The sequence below is a fragment of the Carcharhinus amblyrhynchos genome, chromosome 3, assembly GCF_965287045.1.
Source record: "Carcharhinus amblyrhynchos chromosome 3, sCarAmb.v2.hapA, whole genome shotgun sequence".
Taxonomy (NCBI): domain Eukaryota; kingdom Metazoa; phylum Chordata; class Chondrichthyes; order Carcharhiniformes; family Carcharhinidae; genus Carcharhinus; species Carcharhinus amblyrhynchos.
Genome location: NC_137326.1, coordinates 42,006,666 through 42,022,578, shown reverse-complemented (window position 1 = coordinate 42,022,578; position 15,913 = coordinate 42,006,666). Strand labels below are relative to the sequence as shown.

Sequence of the window (15,913 nt, the reverse complement as noted above, 5' to 3'; positions counted from 1 at the left end):
TTGTGGATGGATGTTTTTGTGACTGAAAGGCTGTTTCGGGTGAGGTACCACAAGGCTCAGTGCTAGGTTCCCTGCTCTTTGTGGTACATATTAATGGTTTTGATATAAATGTAGAGTAAATGTTCAAGATCTTTGTAGACAATGCAAAAATTGGCCATGCAGTAAATAGCGAGGAGGATTGCTGTAGACTTCTGGAAGGTATCAATGGACTAGTCAGGTGGGCAGGAAAGTGGCAAATGGAATTCAACCCGGAGAAGCGTGAGGTGACATAGGTGGCACAGTGGCTAGCACTGCTGCCTCACAGCGCCAGGGACCCAGGTTCAATTACGGCCTCGGGTGATTGTCTGTGTGGAGTTTGCACCTTCTCCCCATGCCTTTGTGGGTATCCTCCAGGCGCTCTGGTTTCCTCCCACAGTCCAAAGATGTGCGAGTTAGATGGATTGGCCATGCTAAATTGCCCCTCAGTATCAGGGGGATTATAAGGTAAATATTTGGGGTTACAGAGATAGGGCCTGGGTGGAATTGTTGTTGGTGCTGGCTCAATGTGCTGAAGGGCCTCATTCTGCAATGTAGGGAATCTGTGATTCTATTCTATGATGCATTTGGGGAGATCAAATAAGGCAAAGGAATGCACAATAAATGGGAAGATAGTGAGTAAATGCCCACAGATCCATGAAGGTAGCAGGTCTGGTCGATGAAGTGGTTAAGAAAGCATATGAATCCTTTCATTTATTAGCCGAGTCATAAATTGTAGAGCAGGGAGGTTATGCTGGAACTATATGAAACATTAGTTAGACTATAACTTGAGTACTCTGTGCAGTTCTGGTCACTTCATTACGGAAAGGACGTAGTTGCATTAGAGAGAATACAGAGATTTACGAAGACGTTGCCAGGACTGGAAAATTACAGCTGTAAGAAAAAATTGAATAGGCTGAGGTTGTTCTCCTTCAAACAGAGGAGGTTGACGGGAGATTTGATTGAGATGTACAAAATTGTGAGGGGATCTGGATAGGATGGATAAGAAGGACTTAATTATCTTAGCAGATGGGTCAGTGAATGGGGGCATAGATTTAAAGTGATTGGTAGAATGATTAGAGGGGAGAAAAGGAACAAATGTTTCACCAGATGGTTGTTGGGGTCTGGAACTCGGCGCCTGAAAGAATAGTAGAGGCAGAAACACTCAACTCATTCCAAAAGTTTCAAGATATGCACCTCAAGTGCATAACCTGCAAGACTATGGATCAAATACCAGAAAGTGGCTCAATTTTTGGCCAGTGCAGGCACAATGGACTATAAAGATTCTGCAATTTCTCATAAATCAGCCTCATTGCAATGTACCAGTTCATTAAGGCATTCACTTAAGCACTGTATTAACACAACTAGTTGCATAAACTTAAGCATCAGCCAACACAAGTAGCCACATTGTTACCATGGTGCAGATCATCATTGGTTGAGCATGTGTAGCCATTTTTGCATCTATCCTATTCCATACCTTAATAGGAAAGATTTGCATACATTTTTAAAAGATATGCAACCCGCATAAGAAAATATTCTAAGGTAGTAAAGCACACCACAACACTTCAGCAAAGGATAAGAAATAGTTGACTTTTTAGGAACTTAGTTTAACATTGTGGTATCATTGATGATATTACACAGCTCTCACATCCCAGCAGAAGATAACTGTGCTATGACACATAGATAAACCAGGGATCACGAGTCTTGCAATGTACAATAATAGGGAGAGTAAACAGAGTAAGCTAGATGGTAGAAAGTAATGCAATTGGCAAATGTCTCACCGAGAACTAAGTGAGTAGCTTTGAGTTGGGGAAGCATAGGAACAATAATGGCACATAACAGCAAGCAAAAAATCACTCAATGTAATTAGGGTGGTAGTTGTATGAAGAGCTAACTGTACACTTCCTCTAGTAAACATTAGTGAGATTTTATTCTATATTTTTTCATAGACCTACATATGGAACCTTGTGGTTGCTTTTGAACAGCTATTTTCCTAAAAACCCTTTCAAGCTTTTGAACACTGGTATCTAATATCCCCTTAATCTTCGTTGTTCCATGGAGAACAACAATAGTTTTTCTCGTCTCTCATATAACTGAAGTGCATGAACCCTATTCTTCTGCCTTATAGGCAACCTCCATGTTTATGGAGAGAGCAGATGGGATATTGTGGGTTAATTGTTCCATTTGCTAATGTTAGTGAAAAAAGTTGCCATGAATAATAAACTGAGGGAAAATGTCAACTTTTTCACAACTGTTAGCATATCAAAGAAAACATATCCCTATGAATACTAAGTTTGTGTCAGTTTGAGCGTTGTATTCTCAATTCAAGCATTTTTAAAGTTATGCACAGTGTGTATATATTGACACATTGACATAACATGCAAATTATATCAGAGATAATAAGACATGTATTTGGTGATCTCAGCAGCCCATCCATATTTGTAGTCTCAAATGCCTTTCAGAGACTTCCTTCTTAATAAATCCATTGTTCCTTTCTTACATTAAGTGAAAGGTTTTTGTTGATAGACTACTACATATATTCTGCCCTATCCCTGACAGTCTCATATAAGTTTTACTTTTGACAGACAAGCAGTGTGAATTCAAATAAAAAGGTGATTTGTCCTCTGAGAGTTTCTTCCTGCAGAATATTTGTTTGCCATACTGTTTTGTACAATGTGATTTGCATAAGCCTGCAATTTGCAATTGTACAACCTTCCTTCTAAACATTTCTCTGCATGAATACCGTGCATTTCTTTCATCTGACATTTAAAAACTACTGGTCCCTCAATTTCCAAATATGTGTTGTGCTGCTGCTTTACAGTAACATTCATGCTTTACGTTATGCTTTTATTTTGGTCATGCAGATCTCCTGTCAGGTCCTCTCAGTATCTTGCATAAAGGTTGTATTCTCTACATTCTGTGCCATGTTTGGGGCAGTCCCAATTCTTAAAACTTGTGCCCTGAATCTATAACAGTTAACAAACACATGTTGAGCATCATTGGTGCGTCAGAATTTTAAAACTTGTGCTATATATGTATTACAAAGAAATCTACAAGACACAACAGTGTTTCTATTTTGTTAATTGTACCAGTTCAGGAATAGCGACTTGAATATTGGAGGTTCATTATTAAAGTTATATTGTAAGTTATGTATTTTTGCTTCCACCAACAAAAATTGTATTCAACAAATTTGCACACTTTAAAGCCTTCTGTTGCTGCCCTTTACTAGTGGCCTTAAATAGCAATTGAAAAAGGGTGCAAGTCTCTTTTTAACAAAAGAGAAAACCACAATCCTGTGCATTTTATTTTTCTATGTCAATTTTAGCAAAAAAAAAGTAGATCCGAGTACATTGCAGTGTTCTCACTTTAATAATCTTTGATTTTCAAGTAGTTTTTTTTTTAATGATCCATAGTTGAAATGGGAGACAAGCCAATTTTTAAAAGAGTAATTTTGTGAAATATAATTCAGTTAGCAGTATAGCAAAAAAGCAGTCAATCACAACACACCTACAATAATGATCCATTAACACTTTTCAAGCAGCTCACAAGCCACTTTACCGGTAAAAATGACGAGACGATCATGAATCCAGTGGTAGAGTGGGAAAGCTGTTGAGAAATGACTGAGCAGCAAGGTCATGAAGCCCACTTTGCAGGCTGGGCATAATGGAAAAATGGCAGTGTAGTAAATTGCAAGATCTGAGCATTTTGTTATATTGCCCACCCTGTTGGGAAGGTGTTAATAAAGTTAGTTCACTAATTGCAGCCTGCAGCTGAGCATGTGTTAGTCTAACTCAGTGCAGTATACAAGAGAAAGAGGCGATGTGGAGCAGGTGAAATGTAGACCTGGCTCAGTAGCATGTCAGTGTGATACTGCAAAGAAGGTGGACACACACCTGCATGGTTTGCTAAATATTAAGGGAGTGAAAACCCTTATAATTCTTGATGGTTGCTGGCTGATCACGACATCAAGGCCGGTCAATAATACTCCATACATATGGCAAACGTACAATATACACTGCACCCAGAGCCTTTCCCTGTTGGTGCTAGATGTCCTTGGAGAACATTCTGAATGTTAGTCACATACTTGATGGAGGCATAAGCTGCAAACTTACTAATACTAATATCCCTTGTTTCAGCCTATAAGAGCTTATGGCCAAAAGGTTGAGGACAGATATCACTTCTAGTGCCATAGGAAGTGCATTACCAACTGTGAAAATGGGTTTTCAGCCTTTGAGGCAACAGAGGTCTGTAACTGCTTGGTGAAATACAGTCTTCCTACACAATACTCCTTAGAAAGCTTGTGTACATGACTCTGGGTCGATCGACCTTATGGTCTGGCCGCAGAGTCGATCGACCTTATGGTCTGGCCGCAGAAGTCTCCTGGATGGCCTCACTCTGTTGAGTCTTTGAAGACAAACTTCTGCTCAATGAGGCTGTACCCTTGTTGCTGCAGGTGCTCAATTTGCTCCTCTTTCTGGAGCTAGAATGGGATGAGCAGTTGATTTCCATTATTTGCTGTCGCCAGTTCCTTCCTAAGCTTGCAGAAAGTTCAAACAAGAGCACAGCTGATATCCATCCAAACCTTGGGCCCATGGCTTGAGGTTGTGGGTCAACTGCTTAGAACCAAGATCATCATCTTTACACATGATCAAGAGAATCAAAGATGTCTCCAAAAGAATTCCCACATGCAGATGTGTGTTGTTTCAAATATCAGTAGAAATGGCTGCTTCAGGCCTGTGCCACAAATAATCAGCACACGGCGTCACTGAATTGTCCGGCATCAAACTGATTCCAGACTCTTTATGTCATAGTACCTGCATTTACATTGCATAATGATGCTCCTGCTTGTTTCTTACAGCTGAATCGAGACTCCCTCAATGAGGCCAGTAGGCTAATCTTGGGCATTAAATCATTGGTGCATACTTTTGTATAAATTTGGCCAAACTCCATCCTTTTGCTTCTGAAAATGTCAATAAAAAGTCCACTATTTAAGCCACAGTGTAATTGGAACAGAAAATATATTGAACATTCATGTGCTGAATAAAAGATCAATTGTTTAAGAGTAATGCTGATATAATATACACAGCCTTTAGGTGAAAGTAATAATGCTTAACATCAGAACTCATTGAAAAAACCTAACACACAGGTAATTATAATATTTTAGCTCTGCTGCTTGCTGGTGGTTGCTTGTTACCTGTTGCTGTGATTTCACACACCTCCTGTAAACATATCGCAAGACCTGCACTCATCAATTCCAGCACCTGAAAGCCCATGTGGACGATCTTACCGGTTTGTCACACTGGTGGAAAGGCACGGTGAGCCAGTAAGGTTGGGCGAGAGGCGAACAACCAGCTTTGTGGCTGGTTTCTCACCTCTTGCGATATTATCGGCCCTGTTCTGTATAATCAGCCTCGCACCTGGGGCTGGTGAAACCTAAGGGGAGGAGGTGGGACCTGAAGGGGGAAGGATCTTGGCGGGGGGGTGTACTTTGTATTGGGGATCGGCCTGGGTGGGGGATCAGGACCAGCGATTAGCTGGTGTGTGGGGTGGGGGGAGGGGGGGGGGTAGGAGGAGGCAGTGATTCTCTGCTGTTTCCAAACTTGTTCAGTACTTAGAAATTTTTGTTAAGATTGCCCCATTAGAATTAATTTTCAAGTGTTTCTGTTTTCCTCTCCCAGGAAGCACATGATGACATGAGTTATTCTTTGCTATAATAGTGCAGTAGTTGTTCCTGTTTAAATTTGGCACAGGATTCTTGGCAAGCATGTGAATTGCAACATGTACATCAAATAATGTCCTGAACCCTTGAAGCAGCTATAAAATGCATAGCTCAATGTACATCTGCTACTGCTACTCATGGTGTTCACTTCAGACATGCATGCAGTTGAACACCTTAAGATACCATAGAACCCCTACAGTGCAGAAGGAGGCCATTTAGCCCATTGAGTCTGCACTGACTCTCTGAAAGAGCCCAGGCCCACCCTGCTCTATCACTGTAATCCTGTACATTTACCATGGCTAAACCACCTAACCTACACATAGAAACATAGAACATTACAGCACAGTACAGGCCCTTCAGCCCTCAATGTTGTGCCGAGCTATGTCCAATCCAAAGATCAAGCTATCCCCTCCCTATAATTCTGGAGTGCTCCATGTGCCTATCCAGTAACGGCTTGAAAGTTCCTAAAGTGTCCGACTCCACTATCACAGCAGGCAGTCTATTCCACACCCCAACCACTCTCTGAGTAAAGAATCTACCTTGGACATCCCTCCTATATCTCCCAACATGAACCTTATAGTTATGCCCCCTAGTAACAGCTACATCCAGCCGAGGAAATAGTCTCTGCACGTCCATTCTATCAATCCCTCTCATCATCTTATAAACCTCTATTAACTCACCTCTCATCCTCCCCCGCTCTAAGTAGAAAAGCCCCAGCTCCCTCAATCTTTCCTCATAAGGCCTACCCTCCAAACCAGGCAGCATCCTAGTAAATCTCCTTTGCACTCTCTCCAATGCTTCCACATCCTTCTTATAATGAGGTAACCAGAACTGAACACAATATTCCAAATGTGGTCTCACCAACGTCAGTATAGTTGCAGCATAACCCCAGGCTCTTAAACTCAAACCCCCTGTTAATAAACGCTAACACACTATAAGCCTTCTTCACGGCTCTATCCACTTGAGTGGCAACCTTCAGAGATCTGTGGATATGAACCCCAAGAGCTCTCTGTTCCTCCACATTCCTTAGAACCCTGCCGTTAACCCTGTAATCTACATTCAAGTTTGTTCTACCAAAATGAATCATCTCACACTTATCAAAGTTAAACCCCATCTGCCACTTTACGGCCCAGCTCTGCATTCTATCAATGTCTCTTTGCAGCCTGCAAGAGCCCTCCACCTCATCCACTACTCCACCAATCTTGGTGTCGTCAGAAAATTTACTAACCCACCCTTCAGCCCCTTCTTCCAAGTCATTGATAAAAATCACAAAAAGCACAGGACCCAGCACTGACTCCTGTGGTACACCGCTGGTAACTGGTCTCTAGTCTGAAAACTTTCCCTCCATCACCACCCTCTGTCTTCTATGATACAGCCAGTTACTTATCCAATCCAGATCTTGAACTGTAGGAGGAAACCGGAGCACCTGTATGAAACCCATGCAGACACGGGCAGAATATATGAACACCACATGGACAGTCACCCAAGACCAGAATTGAACCAGGATCCCTGGCACTGTGAGGCAGCAGTGCTAAGCACTGTGCCAACATGATTAAGGGCTTCAATCATGTTCTTATTCTTTGTTTTGTCTGCCCACCTTGCCCTTTGCACTGAAACAAACACAGGTGCAAAATCTCAGGTCATTATTTGTCCATGTTCCTTCCATTTCAGCCTTTCTCAGTCATCCTTTGGATTCTTTACCATTGGCCTTTTTTAAAAAAGTCTGAATAACTGCAAAGCTTTTTTTGTTTCACTTCATACTAATTTTCTTCAAAGCATTTTTGGAAGGGACATATCCACAACAGTGCTAAATGGAGATGGCATGTCTCTTAACATTTCATAGCGATATTCCAATACTGTTTAGTGCTTCGACGTTTTTGGAAAAACTATTGAGCAGCAAAGCACATATCCTAACAAATGGATCCTGTGTGCTGAACTCTGGCCAGCCAGACTTGGCTATCAAGCTCAGCACAAGTGAGAAACACAATGCGACTCAAATTTCCTTGTGTTGTTATTTTAGTGATGGTGCAGGGAGTTTTGAATTGTTAATCCAGTCTTCCTTTCAGAGTTGCCAGAATATCACATCCACATTATACACACAATCAGCAGTTAAAACCTGACAACTTTAAATTTCATTGACGTTAAAAGACTTGTCGGAGAGGTGAAGGCTTGGAGTAGTGAGTTAAGTGAAAGAATATGGGGCCAAATGCACAATTAACATCTGTCTGCTGATTGCAACACAAGTTGCTTTCTCAAAGTCTAACCAGCAATAACAATGCCATTGATTGGCTGGACCCATCAAAAGGCAGCTAATGTTATAAATGACTAGCTACGCTTAATCATCATAGAAATTATTATCATAAAACCCCACAATACAGAAGGAGGCCATTCATCCTATCGGATCTGTCCAACCACAATCCCACCCAGGCCCTATTTGCACAACCACATGGCCAAGCAACCTAACCCGCACATCTTTGGACGATGGGAGGAAACTGGAGCACCCAGAGGAAACCCACACAGATAACGGGGAGAATGTGCAGACTCCACACAGACAGTGACCTGAGGCTGGAATTGAATCTGGGACCTTGACACTGTAAAGCAGTAGTGCTAACCACTGTGCCACTATGCTGTCCCTAATGCCAACCTGCACTTGTTAAAGCAAAGGTGCGTTGTGGCTGGAGTAAGAAGTGAGTCTGACCTGGAAAAGAGCAGAAAACAAGGGAGACAGTGGGCCCCTGCATCGGAGGCCTAGCTGGCAGCAATGGAAAGGAAGGGAGATATCCTCAGGTTAAGTTAAGTGAATGCATCTTCAAATCTCACATCCTACCAATTGCACCTCCATCACTCACCTACCAACAATCCCTATAAATTAAGACTCATACCTGACATTCATATGCTCCACTGTACTCACAGGCAACTAGCACAGGTGCAAGCTTCATAACCACATCTCACAGTATGCACACAATTCCAAATATTTAGCTCTTAATAATTGCATCACCCAAACTTGAAACTCATTGAAATACTTCCTTCTGTTGCAGGGCAATGTAGTCCACAACCACAGGGAGGAAAAACTAATTCACTTGCATGTCCTAAATCACATTTAGGGGCCACTGCTGGCCGTTATTAGGACAGTCATTGTTGAGGTTGAGGTCATTCATGGGGCAGAAATCATTGCAGATAATTGTATCTTCATAACCAGTTGTCCTTCTGAGATCTCACTCATCCATATTCCCGTATTTTACAAGCTGCAAATGGCTTAAGCATGCACCTCTTACAATTCCCCACCTATATCCCCTACTTACCTAAACCACAAACTTATCCTTGTGCCTTTCTCCTTTCAGCTATCCAAGAAATGCAACTTGATTAAATAGTGAAGAAACAACAAAAAGACAGTGATGATAAAGACACACCATCACTTGATTCCACACTTGCGGCCACCAGCATACTGACTCTATCTATCTTAGTGGATAAATTACAGGCAGGATGGACGTGTGGTGAGACACTGGGCATGGAGTAGGCTACAGAAATGCGGGAGGGTAAAATTATATAGAAGCTCTGCTACAGAGAACTGAGATGTGGATTTTAGTGCAACAGCGTAGGGAAGACCACTGATGAGTCCTGACATCAAAATGCTTGGTGCAGAGAAGGAAACTGATGGAAACTGATGATACTGATATGATCAGTATTGAGGAGCAGGGAGGAGTCCAGCACCAACTTGACATAGGACTTGTGCAGAGCTTAAATTATTCTCTTTCCAGCACAGAACTGATGACTGACTCAATTTACGGAGTTGTGGATCCGACCATGGTGCCACATCTGAAGGTGCAGTTGCCTCTTCCATATCCCCAGAAGCAAAAGCCACCCAATGTCTTGGATGCTCACAATGATGCATGATTGGTCTGCTTATTGCCCTGCCAAGTTCAGATTACTTTGCGGAGTCAGGGGAAAGTGGCAGACTTGATTGGCAGCTGGCTTCAAGACAGAGAGTGGGAGTATAGGACAGTTATTCAGTATGACTGAGTGTGAGAAGTAGTGTTCTAAAAGGATCAGTTCTAAGACCACTACCATTTACACTTTGCATTAACAACTTAGACTTTAGAATCAAAAACAGAGTTTCTAAACTTGCAGATAACACCATATTGGGGTGATTGGTCAGCACTGAGGAGGACTGCAGTGAATTATGGGAAGGTATTCATAAACTTGCAAAATTAACAATTAATTGGCAAATGAAGCTCAACATAGAGAAAGGTGAGGGAGTACATTTTGGTAGCAAGAATACAGAAAGCACAAATTTCTTGGAAGGTGGAAGTCTTGGTGATGTTGAGGAACAAAGGGATCTCAGATCTCATCGATGACCAGACGTTTCACCACAAGTTAGCAAGCCATTGAAGTAAAAGCAAACCAAACACAATACTTTTATTTCTAAAGGGATAGAATTGAAAACTAGGGAAGTTATGTGAGGCCTTAATTGATCCTTGGTTAGATCATTTTGCCATGCCTACAGTACAGCATGCAGTTCTGGTCACCATATTATCAAAAAGATACACTGGAGAAAGTGCAGAGAAATACATAGGAATAGATATCAGGAAAAGCTTGAAAGGCTGGGTCTCTTCTCTCTTGAATAAAGAAGGCTAAGGGTTGAACTAATAGTTGTTTCCAAATTTTAAAAGGAAGAGTGGATTACAGAGAATGTTTCCCCTTAAAGAGAAGGAAATAAGTAGAGGACATTAATATAAAAGAGAACAGAATAACGAGAGATCATTTATATGAGAGACTCACCTAAAAATCCAATAGGGAAATCAGAAGAAACTTCTTCACCCAAAGAGTGGTGAGAATGTTTAACTCGTACACCACAAGGAGAGGCTGAAATGAATAATATGGATGATTTAAAACAAGCACGTGAGGAAGAAGGGTTACAATGATTGGTTACAATGATTGGTTACAATGATCAATTGGATGACAAAAAAAGGGAGGAGGTTCAAGTGAAATATATACACTGGGTGGGCTGAATGACCTGTTTCTGTTCTGTATACCCTGTGCTGTCGTCATGGCTGTGGATTATGAAAAGCGGCTTATAGGTTGTCCTATCAGACTAGAAATCTGTATTCCATTAGATTGCTAGGATTGCTGAGATTCTGCCCCCACCCCTCCAATCGGACAAGTCTGGTGGCAGACTTGGAGCAAATTTCATGGAGCATCATGACTTTCATTGTACAGATGATGTGCAAATGTGCGTCAATTGTTCATTGGAGTCATTGGATTCTCTGGTCCTGCTGGCAGTGCACCCCCACCCATAGGGTTCCCGTCAGTGTGGGGTGACATCAGTGGGAATCCCCATTGACAGCAGTGGGACCAGAGAATCCCGCCAGTAGCGAACAATGCACCATCTCCCACCAGTAGGAAATGCAGCTGGGAGGCAGAAGAATCTCACCCATTGTTTCTTTTGTGCTATACCAACAAACCATACAGTTCATAGATTACTTAGGGGAGAAGGAAAGGAGAGGGTGCAAAATGTAGTGCTACAGTCATAGTTGGGGTAGTTCTCATTGCCCAGTAGCCACCCTTTTGTTTGAAGTAGTGGCTCATGCCACTGGCACAGAATCATGACTGCTGCCAGATTACTGGGTTTTGACCTGTATGTGTCACTTTCTTATAGTGAGTCACCAAATGGATTTCCTTTTCAGTTCCAGGATATCCCGTATCTGCAAAGTGATGTGTATGTAACTAATTGCACCCTGCACTAAGAGCAATCCTACAATCTTGGTGAAGATTGTGCTCTCTCTACCTGCTTCTGTCTGAAAGAGAGAATGAAAGGTAGCTAGTTCTTTCTGAATAGTGCACTATGCAACAGTGGATAGCAAACTCTATGAGATGTTGCAAGTACCTCCAGCTGCAGCATGGAAGCAGCCTGGCGCATAAGGACACTCACTGTCACAGCCAATGACAATACTGTCCTTGGTCTGATCTGAAATTATGGCTGCACATGGTGGCAGATTTCGATGAGGAACTGAAAAGCAGTCATCTCATAGGTTCTTTGCTAAGGCTCAGGCTGGAGAATTGCTCCCTGGTTGGATATTGCTTCCTGCTAAAAGCCCTCTTCTCCTCCCACTTTCTCCTTCTGCAGCTTGTCCTGCTCTAGTGGTTTCTGCTCATTCTCCCAGTCATGCTAAATTGCAAAGGGAATTACTGGTGCATCAATACATGAGAACAACTAGTTTGTGCAAAAGCCTTCAAGTCAACACCTGTCAGACTACTCCCTGTAGATGTTTGCAACTTTAAACAAATATACAAAACATCAAACACTTGTACAAGTGAAGCAACAACCAAAATAAATCAGCCAGTAACCAAACTGTAAGTAGTTGGTGATCCCTTTGTATTGTGCTGATGGGGTATCATTTGCTACTGAGCATATGTTGTTCTGTGCAAGGTCATGGGTGAAAGGGAGGGTGGTGTTGTCTGGAGAGTTGACCTCCAAAATGACACACTGGCTCCAAATAACCACTGCACACTGATTGACCTCAAGACCTGCTTTCTCTGCCTACTTCCAGTGGATATTCACTATGTGCCCGATCTAACCTCCTCGTCAATAATGCATCAGGCATGATTCATACAACAATTATTTGCACACATTGCAGTTACCATTTTAAAACTGTAAGGACAGTCATAACACTGAGAAAACACAAGCAAATGATCCTAATTTCTCACCTAATTTGTCTAAATTTTGCAGGTTGCATGGAAAACCATCACTAATATTGTAAATTAGCTCCAAAATGCCTGTTGATTTAGGGGAGAACTTACTGTCTGCATTTTTTTCTATTCATTCATGGGATGTGAACAGAACAACATTTGTTGCCTATGTTTAATTGCCCTTGAGAATATGGTGGTGAGCCACCAGTCCACCTGGATTAGTTGCATCCACAGTGTTGTTAGGAGAGGAGTTCCAGGATTGATTCAGCCTCAGTGAAGGAACAATGATATATTTCCAGGTCAGAAAGGTATGTGGTTTGGACTGGGGTTTGCTCTTCCTGTCAAAGGAAAAAGTTTAAAACTTCAAAATAAATAAGTGTCCAAAGGTGCAATGCATTTGTAACATTTATTTTCTCATTATTATAATAGAGGGGATATCTTATTTAGTTTAAATGTGTTAAAATTACTGCATTCAATATTGGTGGATGAATACATTTAGCAGGTAGATCTAAGGAGTTCTAATTGTTCTGAAGAATAACCCAAAAATGTCAGAATGTATCATATTCAGTTGAATCAATTTTTAGAGCTCATTTTCATTGTGTGCCCCATAGGCTTCAATGGCTGAGAATAACATACCTCTATACACTACTGCTTCCATGGGAAATCCCACTGTAGCCACCATGGTGGGTGCTATTCATGAGGAGCTAAATGGTGCAGTGGAGCATTCAAATAGCAATGAGAGTGACAGCAGTCCAGGACGCTCACCCCTGCAAACAATGTGAGTATTGAAGCATGGTTTCTTAGTTTCCTCTTTAACAGAATTGCTCTTTTGCAGTAATCTTCTCCAGGATGGTCAGGATTTTTGTACAAGTTGGCTTTGCTGTCAGGAACAGATAAACTTATTGTTTGGAACCATGTTCTCCCTATGTTCACACACTACCCTTTATCCATTTCTGTACAGTCTCAAACCTTTGTTACTGCCCTTCAGAATTTTGTTGGCATTTGTGCGGAGGGTCTTGGTGGACACTTATCCATAGTAACTAAATAGTACCTGCGCTAAGGCATATAGGCATTGCTGTGTAAATCAATGACTCAGAATTTGTTTCTGTCTCCACAGCAGAGCTGTTAAGTGCTTCCAGCATTTTCTTTTTTGGCTCAGCATCTGATTGGGAGTACATAGGTTTGTGCAGTTGAGCCAGAATCAAATGTTGAATGCTGAAGGTGTTGAATGCTCAAAAATACTGCCTGAGTTACATTACCCAAGTAACTACATTTATGTGTGGTTCTGGAGGCAGAGGGCATGTTAGTCCAGCCCAACCACCTTCTCACCTGGCACACATGCGTATGCTTTTCAGCCGAGGTCATCAAGTAAAAACTAGGTTTGGGAATTTTTCTCAATTACAAATTTTTTTGGCTCTTTTTTCCCTTCACTCCAGATGTCAATTTTAACACAACAAAGGCTGCCATGGTTTAAATCATCGAATTGAACCAGGAGCACCTGATCAATATGGGTCAGTGCTACACCAGGCCGTGGAAGAATTCAAACTGCATTTATTACTAAAGGTCACTCACTAAACTCTGTAAACCAGTAGTGGTAAATCCAAATTAAATAAAATGGAAGATGTGCCCTCATAAACTTAAATGGCAGGTGCTTAAGCACTTACCAGAATTATTTTTGCCCAAGCTGTGAGCCAAATGTTTGTCATTTTATTTGCACCAGAGATAAAAAAAAAACCTTCTTAATTACTTGTAAAATACTGGTCTCCAGTGACCATAATTTCTTTGACATCTTCACTATTATTTCAGATCTAAGTGTATGCCGTTACTCAGAACCCTCATATCTTGTCCCATTAGACCCAGAGTGCAATGTTCTTTAAAAAAATACACTCTCCTAAATTTTCTCTCACGAGGGATGCCAAAGTAATTTTTATTGTTATTTTTGGCAGGTCTCTAATATATAATTTTTTTGTGTACCGTATTGTTTTAAGTCAAAAAACCCTTTAAATAGAAGATAATTGTTTTGTCAATTTTATAGATTCCCATCACAGCTGGCTGTACCTATCTTTGAAACACTGCAGGCCCAATCGCTGTTCTCCCTGGTGAAGCAAATTTTATTTTCCGGCCAGGGCTCATCAAGTCAGGAGTGTAGGCTCCTTAAAGTTAGACCTGTCACAAATAATTCAGAACAATTGTTAAGTCTAGGTGGACCAGTTCTCATGCTCATGCAAATATGTTTTATATCATAGGTCCCAACCTGACAGAGCTCAGGTTTATTTTTTAATCAATGTGTATTTGCATTTACTGATGTATCCCATGGATGCTTACCAAGGAAACTTCTACAGAAGTTAAATCATTAGATCATTATGTACTGGTGGATGCTGCGACATTGAACAAATTTAAGGAAGAGGTAGACAGATTTTTAATTAGTAAGGGTTTGAAGGGCGATGGTGAACAATCAGGAAAAAGGATGAGGCCAAGATGAGATCAACATGATTTTAATCAGGGAGGATTCAACAAAGGAGGTAGAGAGAAAACAGGGAACTATAGACCAGTGAGTCTAACATCAGTATTGGGGAAGTTGCTAATGTCCATTATCAAGGATTCATAGCTCAGCATTTGGAAAGCAATAGTATGATCAGACAAAATCAACATAGATTTACAAAGGAGAAATCATGCTTGACAAATTTATTAGAATTCTTTGAGGATATAACCAGGAGAGTTGACCAAGGAGAACCAGTGGATGTGGTTTATTTAGGTTTTAAGAAGGCTTTAGACAGGGTCTCACATAGCAGACTACTATGTAGAGTTAAAGCACATGGGATTGCAGTAGTGTCTTGAGATGGATAGAAACCTGGTTAGCAGATAAGAAGCAAAGAGTTGGCATAAATGGGGCTTTTTCCAGTTGGCAGGCAGTAACTAGTTGGGTACCACGGGGATCTGTGCTAGGGCCCCAACTGTTCACATTATATATTAATGATTTGAAGAGGGAACTAAATGTATTATCTTCAGATTTGCAGATGATACAGAGTTGGGTGGGAGGGTGAGCTGAGAGGAGGATGCAGAAATTCTCCAACATGATTTAGACAGGCTGAGTGAGTGGTCATATGCATGGCAGATGCGGTACAATATAGATAAATGTGAGGTTATTGACTTCAATAGCAAAAATAGGAAGGCTGATTATTATTTGAATGAATGTAAAATGAGAAAGTTGGATACTCAACAAGACCTTGGTGTCCTCGTGCATCAGTTGCTGAAAGCAAGCACGCAGGTACAGCAGGCAGTAAAAAGGGCAAAAGACGTGGCCTTCATAGCAAGAGGAGTAGGAATGTTTTACTGCAATGGTATAGGGCATTGGTGATGCCAAACCTGGAGTTTTGGTGTCCTTATCTGAAGAAGGATATCCTTTTTATAGACGGTGCGTAGCAAAGATTTACTAAGCTGATTCCTGGGATGGCAGGTCAGTCATATAAGGAGAGAGCAAGTTGGTTAGGA

General features: G+C 41.4%; 1 protein-coding gene across 11 annotated transcripts in view; it reads left to right on the top strand.

Annotated features, from left to right (window-relative positions):
- Positions 1–15,913, top strand: part of foxp1b (forkhead box P1b) — a 492,035-nt gene that overhangs the window by 467,521 nt on the left and 8,601 nt on the right. For all 11 annotated transcript variants that reach the window (XM_080183569.1, XM_080183534.1, XM_080183572.1 and 8 more), the window contains one exon: positions 13,033–13,199. In XM_080183569.1, coding sequence (XP_080039695.1) covers positions 13,033–13,199 — 167 coding nt within the window. The remainder of the gene's footprint in view (positions 1–13,032; positions 13,200–15,913) is intronic.